Below are 16,869 nucleotides of genomic sequence, written 5' to 3' on the forward strand. Positions count from 1 at the left end.
TCAGCATCAGCGTCCTCGTCATTTTTACAAGAATCTCGTCCCTTCTTAGAATGGAGTAAGCTATGGACTAGTGAGGTTATCCTTGAAGATGGGGAGGACACTGAGGCTAAGTTTATTAATAAACCAATTAAATATGTGGAGGCTTGAAAGCGATGGCGGATTCCCTTGTAAAATATTTTCTTCCTAGTTATTCTTTGGGAATTTATCCAGCCATATTGGGATATGCTTCATGTATGCAAGCAAACTCTGAATTTCAAGTATTCATTTTATTATAGCTAATGGGAGAGGATGTAGACTGCCATTATTGTTTGTCTGATGCCTTGTAGTATTTATTAATTTGGGGACCGAAATACGTGTCCTTATCATATATAAGATATATCAATGAGGTCTAGTCTAATGGAAAAAAGTCTTAACTTGCAAATTAAAGGTTTCAGGTTTGAATTCCTATGGTATCTTGTGTGCGTAAGAAATTATCTCTCTTCTAGTTTAAATTATCGCTTGTACTAAAAATATATATGTATACTTGCACTAGCCAGACTCATAACATACAGTTAGATAAAACAAATCAATAAAATCCATATAAAATTGTGGAAACTGAAATATGTATCGAACTAGTACAACATTAATTTTGCTTGGTTTACTATTGGGAACTTCAATCTCTTCAGCCAAGAGCACACACTCGGGGTTGGGTTGCTCTATCTGTGGGTTGACATAAATTGGTTGTTAAATGAAATCCTTAAGAACAAAAATTTTTCAATCATGTGTAAATGAGTTAGATGATGAACTAGGTTACTGGCTGAGAGCATGTTTTTCATCAAAATGACTAGAGTTGAGAGCAAGGAACGATGTCGTTTGTCGTCCAAGAAAACAAGAATGCGGGCTTCAGTGGTGCATCGAAAGAGAACAAGAAGTAACAATGCTTGTAGCCTGAGTACAGATCGAAATCTCCTTTAGTGGGATTGAGAGTACAATGTCGGAGTAGAGGGAAAAAAATTTGAAGCTTGGTATTGCATAGGTTTTCATGAACTTCTATTTTATATATAAAATACAAACGATATTGGAAGAAGAGAGAACCGAACATAAAATACAAACGATATTGGAAGAAGAGAGAACCGAACACAAACTATCGGGTGCCAAACCTAACGCTCCCCTTCTAAGATTTTTGTGACCTTCTTTAATTGTCCTTCAAAGAAAAAAGTTTTTCACATTTTGAACCTTAATTCTCATCTTTGAGAAAATGTACACTACGAACTTCGGGGCATGAGTGCAATTTCTTTCTTCGCATAAAGGAACCATTGCATATTTAATAAAAGAAAAAAAAAATGTAGCAAAATCCAACAGCAGATGAATAACCACCTTAGGCTATAAAACTTCAAAAGATGTCAATGTAAGGTAAGCGAAGAGAACCAACTTTATACATTGGCAGTGGGATCACTATAATCTCATCGATCAGATTTTACCGCTAATAACAGAAAAACATCAGAACAAAAATCTGAACATCCCAATACCACCCACATCCCACCTTTTAAAAAAGTGCAGAAAACAAAGATTGTAAACAGTACACAGCTAATGGGCAACAACATACATGAGAGAGAAGCAATCGAAAAATATATGTTCTTCTCAAGAAGCTGCAGCCTGGGTCAGTGTGAGCCATCCGCAGCAGATGATCCGAAGGAAGGAAGGAGCCACCCTTTCTCCTGCGCGTGCTCCACATAGAAGCTGAATTTCTCCCTTGCATTCGGAATGTCAAGGGCCAAATCATCTAGCCCATCCTTGATTCGGGTGAAGCCTTTTGTCATCTGGTTAATTGTGATCAGCCCTTCGTTGAAGCACTCCTGAAGCAGGTGAAGCATCCTGTCATTCTTCTTCTCCATGGCCATGACCAGTGCCTTCTTCACCACCTCATGGTTAAAGAAGGGCATCCCAAGATCACGAATGCACTGGCAGGCTTCGCTTACTACACCCCCACTCTCATACTCCTCCAGCAGCTTTGCTATCTTGTCCTTTGCATCCTCCACAGCCCAGCCGGTCCCGCCTCCCCAACACCTCAAGATCCTCTCACCGGCATGACGAGCAGAAATGAGTGATTGAGCCATTCGAACAGTCTCACTCCCACTACAATTTGGTGGCAACTTGCTGCCAATTTCTTCCAGATTCAGGGGAGCTAAGACATCATCAATGACAGCTCTTGCAAGGAAAAGAGCAAGCTCATTTGAAGCATCCAAAATGTCCAGTTCAGTATCCTCTGCAGATTCAAGAAGCAAGACAAACCCATTAACTATGTCCTCAGTTGAGAAGATCTCAATGTGAAGGGCAGAAAGCAGAACAGATGCCATTTCCTTTTCACGGTTTTTTCGATCCATTGCAAGGGTGATCAGCTTCTTCAAGAATAATGGATTATATTGGGGTACCCCAAGATCTTCAAGGCTCCGGATAAGCTCCGGAATGTCATCTGAGAGAAAATATTCATGAATTATGGCCACAATCTCTTTCTTGTACCGCTTCACTTTTTCATCTTCGACTCGTACGCCACCATCTTCACCAGAGGATTTCAAAAATGAAGCATCAAGCCAACCTTCAGATATGGCCTTCGGGACCAGCGAATCGAACAAGGTGCTTGCTGATGGAATATCAAGAGTAAGGTCATCAAGGGTCTCTGCCAAACGAGAAAACCCCTTTACCATTTGACTAGAACTAATCAGCCCTTCCTCAGCCGCTTCCTTTAATAGCTTCATTATTAGTGGTTCTGATGTTCGAATCTCCATGGCAAGAATCAAAGCCCTCTTCACAACCTCATGATGAAAGAATGAAACTCCCAACTCCCTTATGCACCGACAGGCCTCAAAAGTATCTCCACTTTCTACGTATTCCCTCAATAGACCAGCAATTTTTTTCTTCATCTCTTCAACAGTAATGTGGGTGCTACCACCCCACCTTCTTTCCACAAGTTCTGCATGGTGTGGAGCTGAAAGATAGCTCTTCTCAGCAGTTTGGATTACCTGAACCCCCTTTGAAGATTCTGGGAGTGCTTTCTTTGCCCTGGTGAGGAAGGCTGGAGGAAGGATGTCATCAACCACTGCACGAGCAAGGAACAAAGCGAGGATGTCTACTGCATCCAGTATGTCCACTGCAAGGTCATCAGCAGATTCAAGAAGGATGAAAAATCCATCTCTAATCTGGATAGGGCTAATGACATCAGCATACAAAGATGAAAGCAAAACTGAAGCCATTTCCTTCTCCTTATCATGCCTGTCCAAGGCAATGGAAACAAGTCGCTTAATGAAGTAAGAATGATATTCACTTGAGCCTAGTTCTTTGAGGTCAGATGCTGCCAATGCCACATCACCAGTGCTGAAGTACTCCTCAATGATTGAAACAACGGCTTTCTTGTATTCATCCAAGGGATCTGTGATAGTTGATCCAACAAGTTGGTACGGTTCCTGCTGAAACCAGAGTCTTTAAATTAAAAATCAGAATATTCCATCCACCTAATCAGAGCACAGTTAGGGTCATTGCAATCAATAGGGGATTGAAACTAAACTTTTAAAAATATATTACCTCGCCACTGTCATAATTAGGGTCATTGCGATCAATAGGGGATTCACTATCAGCGTCAAGCAGTTTTCCCCATGTACCCTTACCACCGCCTCCCTCTGTTGCCATTAGACAAAGAAAAGAGAAATCAATGCCACCAAAGAAAGACCAGGAATAGGTAATTTCAACAATCAGGGACAGTATCATCAATTCAGCACCACAAAACAACATCAAATCTAAACTTGAAAAGCAAGAAAGAAAATGACTCTACCATTAACCCAACCAAATGTAAATTACAAATACTACCGGGTTTGAATTGATCGGTCATGAATCTTGCAGAGTTCATTCAGACCCTAACAACAGATAAATTAAGCTAACCACACCGCTTCAAAGGAAGAAAGATCCATTCATGCATGAGATGCATAATTGTGCATACTGTAGTTGATCTTCACAAACACCAAAATGATACATGACTCCAACTACTATAGCAACATCAACTACTTTAAAACAAACTATAATAATGAATACTAGAGCCTCAGACCCTGTAAAACTAGAGTAACGATCATTTACTTAAGAAAAAGTTAAAAGCACAATTGATTGAAATAAGAAACATTGGTATATATGCAACAACATTTCTTAAGGGCGTCTCAGGAAAATACAGATACTAATAAAACCATAAACATGGTTACATAGAAATCAATGATCAATCATAAGCCAGCTAATGCAATCCCAATCTCTTCAAATCTGCATAAGCTAGATCAACCCCAGTCAAGAAAGCACCGAAAGGGAACTTACCCTTCTTCACTCGCACAAACTTCCCCGAGTGCGACCGGCGAACATGCCGCACAGCTATCCCAGCTGTTGGTGCCTTCCCACCAGCAGGGGCTTTTACATGATGTTCCGAAAGAAAAGATGTCGGGGATTTCGGGGATGATGACAAAATCTCCACATTTTGGCTGGCAATTTTTAACGTTTCCCTCTGCTCATTCGTCAGGAATCCTTCCTTTGATGCCATTTACACTGGAAAAATCCTATATCAATATTAATATCGAATAGATAATAGAGTATTAGATCTTGAAAATTACTTTCTATTAGAAATATTAACCACTTTAGTCTTTACTGTTACTATATTATTAACTCAATGAAAACAAAAACGCGTATAGGCAAATTTTACTTGAGCAATATTAACTAATCCAACGGCTTAAGTGCTTATTAACCATTAACCACGTAGAGGTATGAGTTTTAACTACAAAATCAATACAACTATAAGCTGTTTGGCTACTTAGAAAATGAAGGAAACTAAAGAAATACACAACCATAAATAATGTGCGAAAAAGAAAAACAAGAAGCAACCAAAATGTAGCTTCAGTCACAGTGAAACTAAAATATCATTTTCCTGAGTCCCAAACAATGAGAAAACCAAACACCAAATGCATCATTTTAATTTCTTTTCCAAGCTTTTCTCAGCAACCAAGCAAACGACGCATAAGCGTAGAACAAAATTTAAAGAAAGCCAGAGTACCTGTCCGTGTGAAGTCTAAGAGTACCGAATCCAAAGCCAGAGCCCGTTTCTTCTGTGCTTGGCCCGGATCTCGAGCCAAGAACAGGAGAAGCAATCGGATATCCAAGTCGGAACTCCGAAGTCCACTGAAATCACCGAAACGACGAGCAGCAACTCCGAGCCTCGAATCTAAACGACGTCGATCTAATGGATCAGAGAAGGTCCGGGTTTATCATAAACCGGTGGATCCGAATCTGTGAGTGACAGTGTCTGTCTCAATCGGTTAGAAAAGAAGAGAGAGAGAGAGAGAGAGAGAGAGAGAGAGAGAGAGATAGGAAATGGATGAGAACGAAAGTATGAGGAAGCGGAGGGTTTTATAGGGAGGCTACGGTTACGATTTTACACGTCATCATTAGGGGGTTTTGGTGTATTAGGGATAGGACCGTCCACGTGGCCTTCGCGCTTAAGGCAGCGCCACTGTGTGCCCCTGTCTTGTGCTTCCACCCGTCTCCGCTCTAACCGGGTTAGGGTTTTCGTTGGGCAGTCGTATCGAATTTACCCAACTACCCTTATTTTTGTCGTTTTGTCCTAATTAGGTTATCTTTGTTCCCAAGTATTTATTAAAAGAGGACACAGATAGCATTCATTTAATTATGTTTCGTGTAGTAAATACTTGACATGAATTCGTAATTAGGAGTCAATTTAGGGCTGATAATTTGGGATGGTAAAGTTTTTAATGCTGACATTATTGACTGATTACAGAAGAATTACCATGGCCGTTATCTCGAGTAAATTTGGGAAACTCAACAAGTAATTTTTTTGGTCGGCGAGCAAGTCAAAAAGTACTTGAACAATAGATTAACAAGTCAACAAGTAAGATATTACTTTCACCGCAGTGTGACCGCCCTGCCCAAGAATTTTTGCAAAATGACGTAAAGAAATGGAAATTTGAACTTTCATTGAACCGAAAGTTAGAGAACAACCGTAAGTAGAAGTGTAAACCAGAACTATATAGAAAAACCGTCAAGTTGAGCCTTCATCAACTTGATGTGAATGGAGTTCTAGTTCACCAATCAGACAAGGTTGAATTCTCAAGAGATTTTGGCTTCCTGATTCTCATGCTGTTCCTTTCATTCTTAGATTTTCAAAGAAAGCCAGATATCATGATGATTCTTCGCATCAAAGCATATGAAAAAGATGTTGCAACTGGATTTTGGAATAATTATGGAGTTGCTATTGTCCTCTTGAAGACTGAAGAGGCCACGGCCAACCCTAGAAAATAAGTGGACCTGGGAAGAGAAATCTGCCGGGACTTGTGCACCAGGATGAACAAGAATCTGTAAACCTACTAATCTTCAATGGTTGTCAGTCAGCTTACTCCTCCTAGCCACAGCAGAAAAGCTGGGTTGAAATGAAATTTCCTCCAAAATTCTAAAACATACAAAAGCAAGAGGCTCATATTTTATCCGCGCCGAATAAGATTAGACTGCAAATAAATAGAAGAAGAGAAAAACCGTGAATGCTTCATGTAAAACTTTTTATTACAGATCAATTGTTATTGTACAGGGGACCGGCATAAGAATGTTTCACCTTATATTGATATTGAGATATGAACAGATATACTTACCTAGTCACATTAATGGAAACTGGCATACATCAGCTGCAGCCAATCCTCTTGTTTAGCGAAGGGCCATACAAATCTTGTAGAGTGTTTCACCATAAAACTTTGGTGTGGTTTTGCTTTCCTCCAAGTTCCCAACTTAGACAGTGTGCCCTGAGACGAAACAACTATCTGATAAACTTTCTGAAAGTTTGAAGGGAATGCCAGAATATGATGAGCTGAAGATAGGTCTTCGTGCCACAACTCCATTAATAGGATTATCACTGTGAGTTATCAGTTCTCACGTAGCGCTTTTTCTTGTTCTTCCAGAACTCATCTTTCTTTCCCTTCTTCTTAATTTTCAACAACCCCATTTTGCTATTAATTATACCGAGTATAGCACTCCTGTCCTTCTTGTTCTTTCTTGCAGCTTTTACATCCAAAATTGCCCTAAGCTTCTCATAAGACCTGGCATCCGGCATCTGTCCACTTTTTACCATTTGCTTGTGGTAGAAAAATGCTCTTTTGAAATCACGAACACGGACATAGGCATAGATCATGGTCGAGTATGTTACAGAATCAGGTTTTAAATTGAGAGCTGCCATCTCTTTCAACAGCTGCGGCAACTTTGAGTGTTGCCCTCCCCGTGCATATGCATTCATCAGCATATTATATGTCATCACTGTTGGCTGCAAACCTATATTCCCAAATTCAGAAATCACATCTCTTGCTTCAGTATAGTGACCTTGTTTAGCAAATCCATCAAGAAGAGTGTTAAATGTCACCTTATTCCCTTCAATCTTCTCTTTGATCATCAATTTCCATATTTTCATCAACATCTGTGCGTCCCCAGCACGCCTAAATGCATCCAGTAAAGCAGTATATGTTTCTATGGAGGGCTTTAAGCCTTCTTTTTGCATGTTCTCAAATGCAATGTAAGCTTTCTCATGCCAGCCACTGACTGAAAATGCATGAATGAGAGCTGTATAAGAATATGAAGTTGGACTTATACCAGCTTTCTTCATCCTCAAAAATGCATCTGCAGCCATGTCACTCATCTTCTTCTGCCTCCCATACGCACTGATAAGACATGTATAGGATTTGACATTTGGCTCCAATCCCATATCCTGCATTTCTACCAGCAGCTTCTCAACAATCTCAGTCTGCATTTTTCTGCTGTATGCACTCATTAAAATATTGAAGGTGGCTGCTGTTGGTTTGATGCCTCTTGATTTCATCTCAGCAAAGAGACCTTCAGCTTCTTCAACTTGGTTGGAATTACAAAAAGCATCCATTAAAGTATTATAAACAATGGCATTTGATGAGACCCCTTTCTTCTCCATTTCTACTTGAATGATAAGGGCTTCACTTTTCAGCCCCTCATCACAGAATGATTTTATAAGAGCACCCAAAACTTCTTGACTCCATTTGACGCCTTTCCTATTCATTCTCTCAAAGAACTGCCATGAATCTTTTGCACTACGGCCAACTTTTCTCATGACAGTAATCATAATTGAACATGTCACATGATCCGGAAGGGTATTATTTGCTTCCATTGCCTCATATACCTCCCAAGCATCATCATACCTGAAATAAGTTGGCAGGTATTAGCAATGAATTCTGGCAAGTTGCGTTATAATCTGAAATCATTGCCAATTCGAGTTGCACACCAATAGCCATAGCTTTGCCTTCTTTTTTCTTTCTTTTTTTCAACTAATAATTAAACCAGCTATATTAAGAAGATAGTATAATTCAAGTTTGCCTTGGGTCTACAGAAACACGCACATAACAGAAAGCTGATGATCCAAACTGCCAGTAACTTTTTATGTAATTTATACAACATACTTGTCCGCATGAAAATATTATATGTTATTTAACTTATGACTTAATGTCAATCATTTTGTTGATCCTCATACTCTTCCTATGAACAAACTTACTGGTAAGCCTACAATTCCTAATATCACTACAAATTGACCACAAACAACTATAGAGCAAACTAAAATAAGGTACCAAGCATATCATACCTCTTAGAGCACATTAAGCCAGAAATTGCAGCATTATAAACATGAACATCCCTGAACTCCTTCTTAGCTGGTAAATTCCTAAACAAAATCATCAACTTATCGCCCATTCCAGCTCTCCCCAACATAGGAAACAAAACTGAACACGCCCTAGGAGTAACTAGAGAAGTTTCCTGCAAACCCATCCACTCATAGAAATACAAGCAACCCATTAAAAGGCCCTCCTTGCCCATCAACTCCAACACTTTCACAGACTCTTTCTCGCCAACCCTTCCTTCAAAACCTCCCAATACCTCTCCCAATGTCAAGTTTTGAGGCAACGTCCTTGCTTTTTGCAAAATTTCTTCGACAATTTCCTCAGACAACGCCCTTGAATTAAAATTCAATGCTCTGGCTTGTTCCTTTTGTTGTTCAAGCACTCCTTCGATGCCAGAGTCAGTTTCTGATTCGTCTACGAGTTGGGTATCGTCAGCTAAACGCCAAGCAGAGCGACGGTTCTTTTGAAGAGAGAGCTTGCCTTCACGTTGAGAGTCCTGGGTTGAACTGCGAGACTTGAAGAATCTGAGAATTGGATCATCTGGGTCCTCTTCCTCTTCTTCTTCTTCTTCTTCTTCAAGTTCTTGCAGGTCTTCTGGTTCTTCTTCGTCGTCTTGGAGAAAGGGAAGGAAAATGGGGGTTGAGGAGTGAGAAGTGGGAGTGGGAGTGGAGGAGGAGGAAGCTGCGTGCAGAGAGAAAAGTCTGAGGTTTTTGGAGAACACAAAGAGGCAAGGCTTTGAGAAGAGAGAGTTCGGAGAGTGATTGTGAAGGAAGGGAAATGGTGGAGGAAGAGTGAGGTGTTGGCTTATGAGAGCCATGGTTTGGCTTTTTGGATAGGTTGCCGCTGCTACTAGCAAGCAAACCACTACCACCTCCTGGGAAATGTGCTGTTCGACAATATTGACTGGGAAGACGGACAGGCCCTAAACGGTGCGTTTTCTGGTTTGGGTTATGGCAGAAGAAGATGGGCTGCTGATACTTGGGCTAACAAGTTAGAAATCCCAGTTTTGCATAATGTGTAATTGGACTTTAGAGACTGATATAACACCCAAGGATATTCTTTGGACACCAGCGCCTCATTTTTACCCCTTCTACTCTTGAACACCCAAACCCGTACTCCTTTTCTTTCCCTTCCTGCCAACCCGTCGGCCATTCCCAAATATTCCCTAGAGCATTTATCCATGCATATGAAGTTCTAAGTTTGATTTCCACCACCTCCGATATCCTTTTTTTTAGGTTCAAATTCTCTTATATCGTTTGTATTTAAATAAACTGCAAGAGAAAAAATTTGGGTGGGTGTCGAGTTCACACTAGGATTCTGTTTCCTCTTTGCAATAGGATAGATCGCTTTTGTCTTGTAGCCCAAACCGGGTGAAAAAATTCTTTATATAAAGGGAGCCCTACTCCATCAGCCAACAATTACGATCAAATTTCTTCAATGGAATCGAATCAGCCATCACGATCAAATCTGAAACGCAAGGTGATCTCCGAAGAGTCCGATTCCGATTCCGATTCCGGCAAACCCACAGCGGAAAAGAGGGTTAGGTTTCCAAAGGGGAAGAAGGCGAGGCTGGGAGATGAAGCGGTAAACATACGCAGAGCTCAGGACGACGACGAGAATGGGATTGGGATTGGGTTGGCGGACCCTCGTTCTGCCGCCAAAGAGCGAGAGAAGCGACGGAGCCAGAGAAATCACGACAGGTTTGGGGAGGATGGGATTGGCGAAGATGTGTCCAAGGCGGAAGTTTCATACGAAGGATTGGACTCTGAGAACTTGATGGAGGATGGGATTCCAATAGAGCCTTTCAACTTGGACAAGGAGAGGGAAGAGGGTTATTTTGATGCGGATGGGAATTTTGTTGAATATGCCCCCAATGAGAAGAACCAGGTCAAGGATGCTTGGCTTGACAGTGTTGAAGCTGGTGAGACAAAATTATATGCTCGGAAAACAGAAGATGAAGATGGTGATGGTGATGGTGATGGTGAAGATTTACCTTTGTCTGATGGTGATGATATCGGGAAGATTAAACGGCGCATTGCTGATGTGCTGGAGGATGGAGAGACTGTTTTGCAGGCTTTGAGGAGGTTGAAGGGAGCTTCTTCTTCTGCAAGGAACAAGAGGGAGAAGATGCCCGCTGAGACAAAGCGGGTTTTCGATCAGTTGACAGAGGATGCTGTGACCCTGATGGACAAGTATGGGGAGTACAATGTGAATCATGAGAAGAGGGAGATTTTTGAGCGTGAGGCTCAAGGGTATGAGAGTTTAGCTAGGGCAAGAAGCCAAGGCGCGGCATTGGGTACGAATAATGGTGCTGAATCTGCTGGAGATGAATATGATATGTTTGGTGAAGATGATCAAGATGCAACTGCTCAAGCATCGAATTCGGATGGGGTTGGTCCCTCGCAATTGGAGAATGATTATGTGTTGGATGAGTCTTCTGGGTACTATTATAGCAGCAGTTTGGGGTATTATTATGATCCATCTACTGGACTCTATTGCTCTGCTGCTTCTGGGCTATGGTACTCGTTCAATGAGGAGACTGGAGCATATGATGAAATCACTCACCATGGCCAGGCTGCTGCTGCTGCTGAGACCGGTGCAAATTGAAAATTGATGGTTTAGAATTTAGATTCATATTGATGTCTACCTGTTTTTTCCTTAACAAAACAGAAAGGATGTTAGAAACTTCTGAAACTAAAGGCCAAATATTGAAAAGGTCAAGAACTCTCAAATTTTATAAGCTAGTTGTAATTCACTATATTCAAATTACAGAATGGGATTTTATATATATATATATATTGTTGAGAACAAATGCCTACATAGATAATGCCCTTCATTTAATCTAAATCTACCTCATAGCACGTAACTTCCTAGAAAACTGCCTTCTCCATCTTGTATAGATGATGGTTTTTGTATAGATCAAACCATGTCAGGCCTCTGTGGAAGCAGAAGATTATAGAACTTATCATGCAAAAAGAAACTCTTTCCCTTGCTATCAACAGCCTTTTTCCACCCACACCATCCGCCGTTTACAATTTTCTTGTGCTCGTCGTTGCCGGTGTAGTGAGGATCGAGTATTAGAAACGCACAATCTCCACTTGCTTCATTGTAATCAATTCCCAAGAGGGTATATGCAAGAACACCACCACCTGCATCCACATATTAAGTTATAAGAGAAGATTTCTTCTCTTTTATAGTTCTTTAATTGTTTCTGCAAAATTTCCATCCTATCTTTTAACCAAGAGAAGCGTCAAATACGCTAACCTATCATAATAGGTGTTCCTTGATTGTCAAAGTGCAAGGCCAGCTCTCGACATTTCTCTGGAAGCTCAGCTCCAGATCTAACATTTATGACTTTGCAACTAACCTGTTCAATACAAAAACCAATCAGGTTAAACCCCAAAGCATCTTATATGAGAAATTACCAGTAAACCACGTTGATGATACTTACACCCAAAAGCTTGTCCAGAACAAAGCTCAATTCAATGGCACCAATCCATTCGCGTGAACCAATGAAAGAAGGATCTTTATCACCAATCTCTACAAGTGTCTGCTGTATTTCCCTGATATCACTTGGCTTGTCAGATCAAATCGTATGACACTGATAATTAGCGCCAAATAGAACGAAAAGAGGAAAGACATTAAATGATGTTGAAAGGTCAAAACGAAACAAGGGTTTTATTTATGGTGCGAATTTCTTTTCAGATTAACAGAGTAACAGATGAGAACATTGGAATAACTTCAACTAACATACATATAAAAACCCAACTTTAAATACAGTGGTCAGTAGGTCATGACGACTTCAAATATCTCTAAAACGTGGGATGAGCAACTAACTAACAAAGAAGGGCATTAAAAAGAATTAAATAGCAGAGCAAATCCTATACTGGGGCACATTTCATACCTATGCGATGGAACTTCTACGGATGTATAATGTTGGATTCTGAACCATGAAATTATAGTTTGTAGAGAACGATAAGCACAGCCCCACCCCTAGCAGGGAAACAGAACAACACTTAATAGACATATTTAATAGAATTAATTGCGAAAATTCAACCTAAGCAAAGTTGAACACGTATTCTCAACAGGATATTATAACTACTAGGTATGGGAGATTGTGAAAATTACTGAATCATTAAATGCTTCTTGTAGATAATGGTAGTATTCATACGAGCCTTGCACCATAGACACACTGCCCCCTGAAACTGCATAAAGATACAATGGTTCCAAATAAAATTCCACTAAGCGGAAGCAGGGAAAGGGAATATACAAAGAAACAAGACCAGCCACCAACCCCCACTGCTAGGAATCCCAAGGTGCACATCTTTGAGCAAAGTAGAACCTGATATTACCACAGGAATGTATCAAAATAGTGACTACTCCAAAAGAAAAACGAAAAGAAAAGAAAAAAAATACAACTTTTCTTTCTGGAGAGGGGATATGGGGGGGAATAAATGCCTTGCAACTGACAAATGGAGTTGCCTATTTAAAGGAAAATGGTTACCCTTCCGTGTCGGGTCACTCCTTACGCCATCCCTCACAAAGAAATCCACAGCGTTGGCAATTCTTAAAAGAGGCCGATCGAAAGGTAAACCCAGTCTTAAATGTAAAGATTTCCTCACTTCAACTGCAGAAAGCAAAGACAAGATTAAGAAAAGTAATCCTACGATCAAATTCCAAAAGAACCTCGTACAAGCTCCCTCTCTAAAAACCTGCATCTAAAAACATAATACACCCTTTTCCACATTCACAAGCACTGAACCGAACGCTACATTTTAATCATGCAAGAAATGAAAGGATTTATTCTACCTCTTGACGATAAAAAAGAACAACCTCTAAACTTCCAGCTAGGAGACACTTGAAATTATTCTACCCTTTGTGTTTTAAAACTAGCACTGCTTTACTAAATAGATTGTTCCCTGGAAGAAGAAAGTTCAACATCACCACTGCCTACCTTGCTTCATTTCTGTTTCCCCATAGTTGAGTTCATAGACAACAGTAATTGGATGCAGAACACCAGGAGGGCTAAAGTGATAGGTATGTAGCTGGCAATGCAATAAACCAAATAGTTGCGTTCAGAATTTAAATAAAAAAAATGGAATGAAAATACTACGAGAACAATATTCGGACTTACCACAACCATGTCAAAAGAGGGAAGTTAGGTCTGGTTGCTCTGATAATCATTAATATACTAGCTTCTTTATATAACATTTCTATAAATGAGCATCAGATATTCTGGGAATTCCTAGATAGAGCTTAAGGTTTTCTAGCATGCCAACATATGTGCTAGTCCATAATTAGGTGAATGAATGCGAGCACAAGCACACTGTGAAAGGTAGTCTATATTTGAAATAAGAAGAGAAAATTGTATAGTGGAATGAGGTTAATGCCAATGAGACTCGTTCTTTTGATTATAAAAAAGGAAGGATAGAAAAACGGTTTGGTAAACCCAAAGCCTGAATTGTGAAGTGTTAAGGGTTCACCAACCAACAATTGGCCTTTGACCAGAAGATGTCCTTATGTATCCCAATAGCAGGCAGCATGCACATGGAAAGAGATAGTGAAACAGAAAAGTTCACTTGTAGAAGAGATAATCTTGTTTTTTTCTGAATTTTAGGGTTCAACATATGATACAAGACATGGTTTGCCTAACCTGAGGATGTTGCGCTAACAGGTTCGGCAGGACTGTATTTCCCACTAAATTAAACTGATCAACCAACCCTGGGATAATTAACTTTGAAACTGCATGCCTCAGTGGGAGACCCTTGACTGCATAGCAGAGCACTTCTAGCTTATAATCTACCACCAAAACTCTGGCTTCTTCCAAAGCTGAAACCACATGATTTAGATTCCATTAAACTGAGTACAGGTATCATCTCCAATACACAGCTTCATACTCGAAAATAAATATGATTACGTGATTAAAATTCAAAGCAATACCTGGAAAATATTCTGCAACAGGTGCAGTAGACTTTTCAGAGTTAACTGACCTATTCAGCAGAACACTCACTTGGATTCTATCTGCATGCTAAGCAGGAAAGGTATTCAAAAATTGAATTCCAATATCCATTGTTATTGCTGAAAGAAGATAAAAACAAACTACCCAAATAGTTGCGTTCCAAGATCCAACATAAGCAAACTAACGCCCCAAGTAATCTCTTACACTTTTTCTTACCTCAGCAGAATATACTGGTGAGCCTTTTTTACTTTCCAGACAGAAGTGCGAACATGATAAAGAATCTGCATCAGAATTTTGAGCTCTTTCATCCAAAAGTTTGACATTTGAGAGATCTGTGTCAAAATCCAAATCTACACCACGAAGGATGACAGGTTGAGGTACTTCAGCAGAAGTTTTTCTTAATGCTTCTACCATGTATGCAATCTTTGGATCTTTGAACTTGGCAACAACTGCTTCAGTTGCACGCCGAAATATCTTTTCCAAGTCTAAAACAACAATACACGAGAAATGAACATTCAAATCAATTCCGATGAACCACATGGAGTGAATAGTGGCTAAAGTTTGTCAGATTGCAAGTATGAAATTAGAAATTAATGAGAAGGTCTAAGGGCAAAACTGAAAGGTGAACATGAACCATTCTGGCTCATAGTTTCGTTAACTGACACTCAACAAAGCTTTATTCTTTAAAGAGGTCAATTAAACAAATAAAATTATTAATGCCAGATACTTTAAATTTTTGTAGCAAAAACCTCAGTAATGTATACACTTATAAGTGTAGTAATTCTAATAACTCCGTGATTCTAAATTTCTAGATTTACATCAAGGTTACTTCAGTAAACATACTATGCACAAATTTTATTGAGTAAAAGCTCCTGAACTTAACTTCCCACTTCTGCTCTGAACAATCAGTAGCTCATCTAGAACTAGAAGCCAACCAATTCACAGAAGAAACATAACAAACTACAAAGCATGAACTGCTCAATCAAATTTCTGAATGCAAATTACGCAGTTCTAAAAAAATGCACCACCGAAACAACTTACCAGACGGCTTGTTTACTGGATAATAGATCGGCAACTTAAGCGGAAGCTCACATCGGAGCAGACAACCCCTCTCCCAAATATACTTCTCAGGATCATCTTCATACAACACGTTAACACATTCAAAGCTTTTAGAACTCTCGGATTTCGACACGAAAAACTTTATGTCGCCGCCGTTCAAATCCGCAACAGCTCCAATTACTTGTTGACTATCCATTTTTTCTCTTTCACCGCAGAAAAGCTTTCGCAACCTTCGAGCCGCAGCAATAGCCTCGCCGGCGTTCTTTTCAGCATCGGAATTTGCAAATATCAATGCTCCGATCACCTCAAATCCTTTGAACAGTAACGTTCGAAGCTCTTCTGCTCAGGTAACGGAAACCAATCAGAGTTTGAAATTATGTTTGAGAAAACAATGCAATTATTGAATTTCTGTAATTTTTTTCTCGGGAAACAAACTGAAATTGGGTACCTGATTCTCTGTGGTAGTCTGGAGAGGAGGCATCGGTGTGGATGCATCTGAGGGTGGAGACGACGGTAAGTGGCGGGAAGAATGGGGATCCGATCAGCCATTGGAGGCCGGGTTCGTTCTTGTAGAGCACAAGCTTAGAGCAGAGAACTCGAACGCTTGTATTCTCGTACACGTTCTCCATTTCCTACTGACTGAGAGCTTTGCCAAATGCAGAGCTGCTCGTCTTCTCGATTTCACTACCGTTTTTCGGCGGAAGCCGAAATTTGGCAACTGACAAACGGAGAGGGTCTGACTCCCAAAAAATAAAACAAATAAAAAAGCACAGTGGAGAGTACTTACAAGCCATTGAGCCCAGTGATTGTTTAATCGTTGTACTTTGGGCCGTTGGGCCCAATTGATGGTTATTTTCTCATCCTTGGAACCCCTTCAGGTTTTTTAGTCATTAAAAAAAATTAAGAATTTAGCATACTCTTGATCTTGATCACACAAGGGATTGTTTGCAGTTTTCTTTATGAGATGAGGATTCAAACTTGAGGTCTCATCCGACGCTAGGAAGAAAAGTATCACTATGCCTTCGTGAGGGGGTAGGTGTGCATTTCATTTATGCATATCATTTCCGTACATTACTTTTTATTTTTATTTTTTAAGATTAATCTTTACGAGTTATTGACACTCCAAGAAAGTCATCATACATTTCTCCCGACTCGTCT

General features: G+C 40.0%; 4 protein-coding genes across 8 annotated transcripts; 1 reads left to right on the top strand and 3 right to left on the bottom strand.

Annotated features, from left to right (window-relative positions):
• Nucleotides 1–1,345: 1,345 nt before the first annotated feature.
• LOC117627215 (MA3 DOMAIN-CONTAINING TRANSLATION REGULATORY FACTOR 1-like) lies at nt 1,346–5,378 on the bottom strand. 3 transcript variants are annotated; one of them, XM_034359182.1, is made up of 4 exons: nt 5,057–5,378; nt 4,330–4,554; nt 3,559–3,653; nt 1,346–3,440 (listed from the first exon to the last, which is right to left on the bottom strand). In XM_034359182.1, the coding sequence occupies exons 2-4, from the start codon at nt 4,547–4,549 to the stop codon at nt 1,641–1,643; spliced, it is 2,115 nt and encodes a 704-aa protein (XP_034215073.1). In that variant the 5' UTR covers nt 4,550–4,554; nt 5,057–5,378; the 3' UTR covers nt 1,346–1,640. The 3 variants fall into 3 exon arrangements, with proteins under 3 accessions (XP_034215073.1, XP_034215071.1, XP_034215072.1); XM_034359180.1 differs by having other exon boundaries at nt 1,346–3,443; nt 5,057–5,373; XM_034359181.1 differs by having other exon boundaries at nt 1,346–3,443; nt 4,330–4,565; nt 5,057–5,373.
• A 590-nt stretch (nt 5,379–5,968) lies between these two features.
• LOC117629381 (pentatricopeptide repeat-containing protein At5g50280, chloroplastic) lies at nt 5,969–9,768 on the bottom strand. Of its 3 annotated transcripts, none has more exons than XR_004586076.1 (3): nt 8,660–9,768; nt 6,663–8,222; nt 5,969–6,466 (listed from the first exon to the last, which is right to left on the bottom strand). XR_004586076.1 is itself a non-coding variant. In XM_034361946.1 (2 exons), the coding sequence occupies exons 1-2, from the start codon at nt 9,508–9,510 to the stop codon at nt 6,917–6,919; spliced, it is 2,157 nt and encodes a 718-aa protein (XP_034217837.1). In that variant the 5' UTR covers nt 9,511–9,768; the 3' UTR covers nt 6,535–6,916. The 3 variants fall into 3 exon arrangements, 1 of the variants encoding a protein (XP_034217837.1); XR_004586075.1 differs by having other exon boundaries at nt 5,969–6,521; XM_034361946.1 differs by lacking the exon at nt 5,969–6,466 and having other exon boundaries at nt 6,535–8,222.
• A 4-nt stretch (nt 9,769–9,772) lies between these two features.
• Nucleotides 9,773–11,481, top strand: LOC117629383 (CD2 antigen cytoplasmic tail-binding protein 2-like). The gene has a single exon (XM_034361949.1). It carries the CDS (start codon nt 10,131–10,133, stop codon nt 11,298–11,300), a length of 1,170 nt encoding a protein of 389 aa, XP_034217840.1. The 5' UTR covers nt 9,773–10,130; the 3' UTR covers nt 11,301–11,481.
• LOC117629382 (probable Ufm1-specific protease) lies at nt 11,454–16,467 on the bottom strand. Its single transcript, XM_034361948.1, has 13 exons — nt 16,160–16,467; nt 15,694–16,050; nt 14,869–15,137; nt 14,634–14,721; nt 14,347–14,522; nt 13,648–13,738; nt 13,198–13,320; nt 12,988–13,035; nt 12,822–12,898; nt 12,598–12,686; nt 12,145–12,256; nt 11,958–12,060; nt 11,454–11,842 (listed from the first exon to the last, which is right to left on the bottom strand). The coding sequence occupies exons 1-13, from the start codon at nt 16,338–16,340 to the stop codon at nt 11,613–11,615; spliced, it is 1,944 nt and encodes a 647-aa protein (XP_034217839.1). The 5' UTR covers nt 16,341–16,467; the 3' UTR covers nt 11,454–11,612.
• Between the last annotated feature and the right edge of the window lie 402 nt (nt 16,468–16,869).

This window comes from Prunus dulcis, chromosome 5 (genome assembly GCF_902201215.1).
Source record: "Prunus dulcis chromosome 5, ALMONDv2, whole genome shotgun sequence".
In the NCBI taxonomy this organism is placed as follows: Eukaryota; Viridiplantae; Streptophyta; class Magnoliopsida; order Rosales; family Rosaceae; genus Prunus; species Prunus dulcis.

Excerpts from the sequence above, each read along its gene's own strand:
- LOC117627215 (XM_034359180.1), bottom strand. The coding sequence starts at position 4,549 with ATGGCATCAAAGGAAGGATTCCTGACGAATGAGCAGAGGGAAACGTTA. Across the intron at positions 3,654-4,329 it reads GTTTGTGCGAGTGAAGAAGG|AGGGAGGCGGTGGTAAGGGT; the intron begins GTAAGTTCCCTT and ends TAATGGCAACAG. Across the intron at positions 3,444-3,558 it reads CTAATTATGACAGTGGCGAG|CAGGAACCGTACCAACTTGT; the intron begins GTAATATATTTT and ends CTCTGGTTTCAG.
- LOC117629381 (XM_034361946.1), bottom strand. The coding sequence starts at position 9,510 with ATGGCTCTCATAAGCCAACACCTCACTCTTCCTCCACCATTTCCCTTC. Across the intron at positions 8,223-8,659 it reads GGCTTAATGTGCTCTAAGAG|GTATGATGATGCTTGGGAGG; the intron begins GTATGATATGCT and ends AACTTATTTCAG.
- LOC117629383 (XM_034361949.1), top strand. The coding sequence starts at position 10,131 with ATGGAATCGAATCAGCCATCACGATCAAATCTGAAACGCAAGGTGATC.
- LOC117629382 (XM_034361948.1), bottom strand. The coding sequence starts at position 16,340 with ATGGAGAACGTGTACGAGAATACAAGCGTTCGAGTTCTCTGCTCTAAG. Across the intron at positions 13,036-13,197 it reads GAGTGACCCGACACGGAAGG|GTTCTACTTTGCTCAAAGAT; the intron begins GTAACCATTTTC and ends TGGTAATATCAG. Across the intron at positions 12,899-12,987 it reads TGGGATTCCTAGCAGTGGGG|TTTCAGGGGGCAGTGTGTCT; the intron begins GTTGGTGGCTGG and ends ATCTTTATGCAG.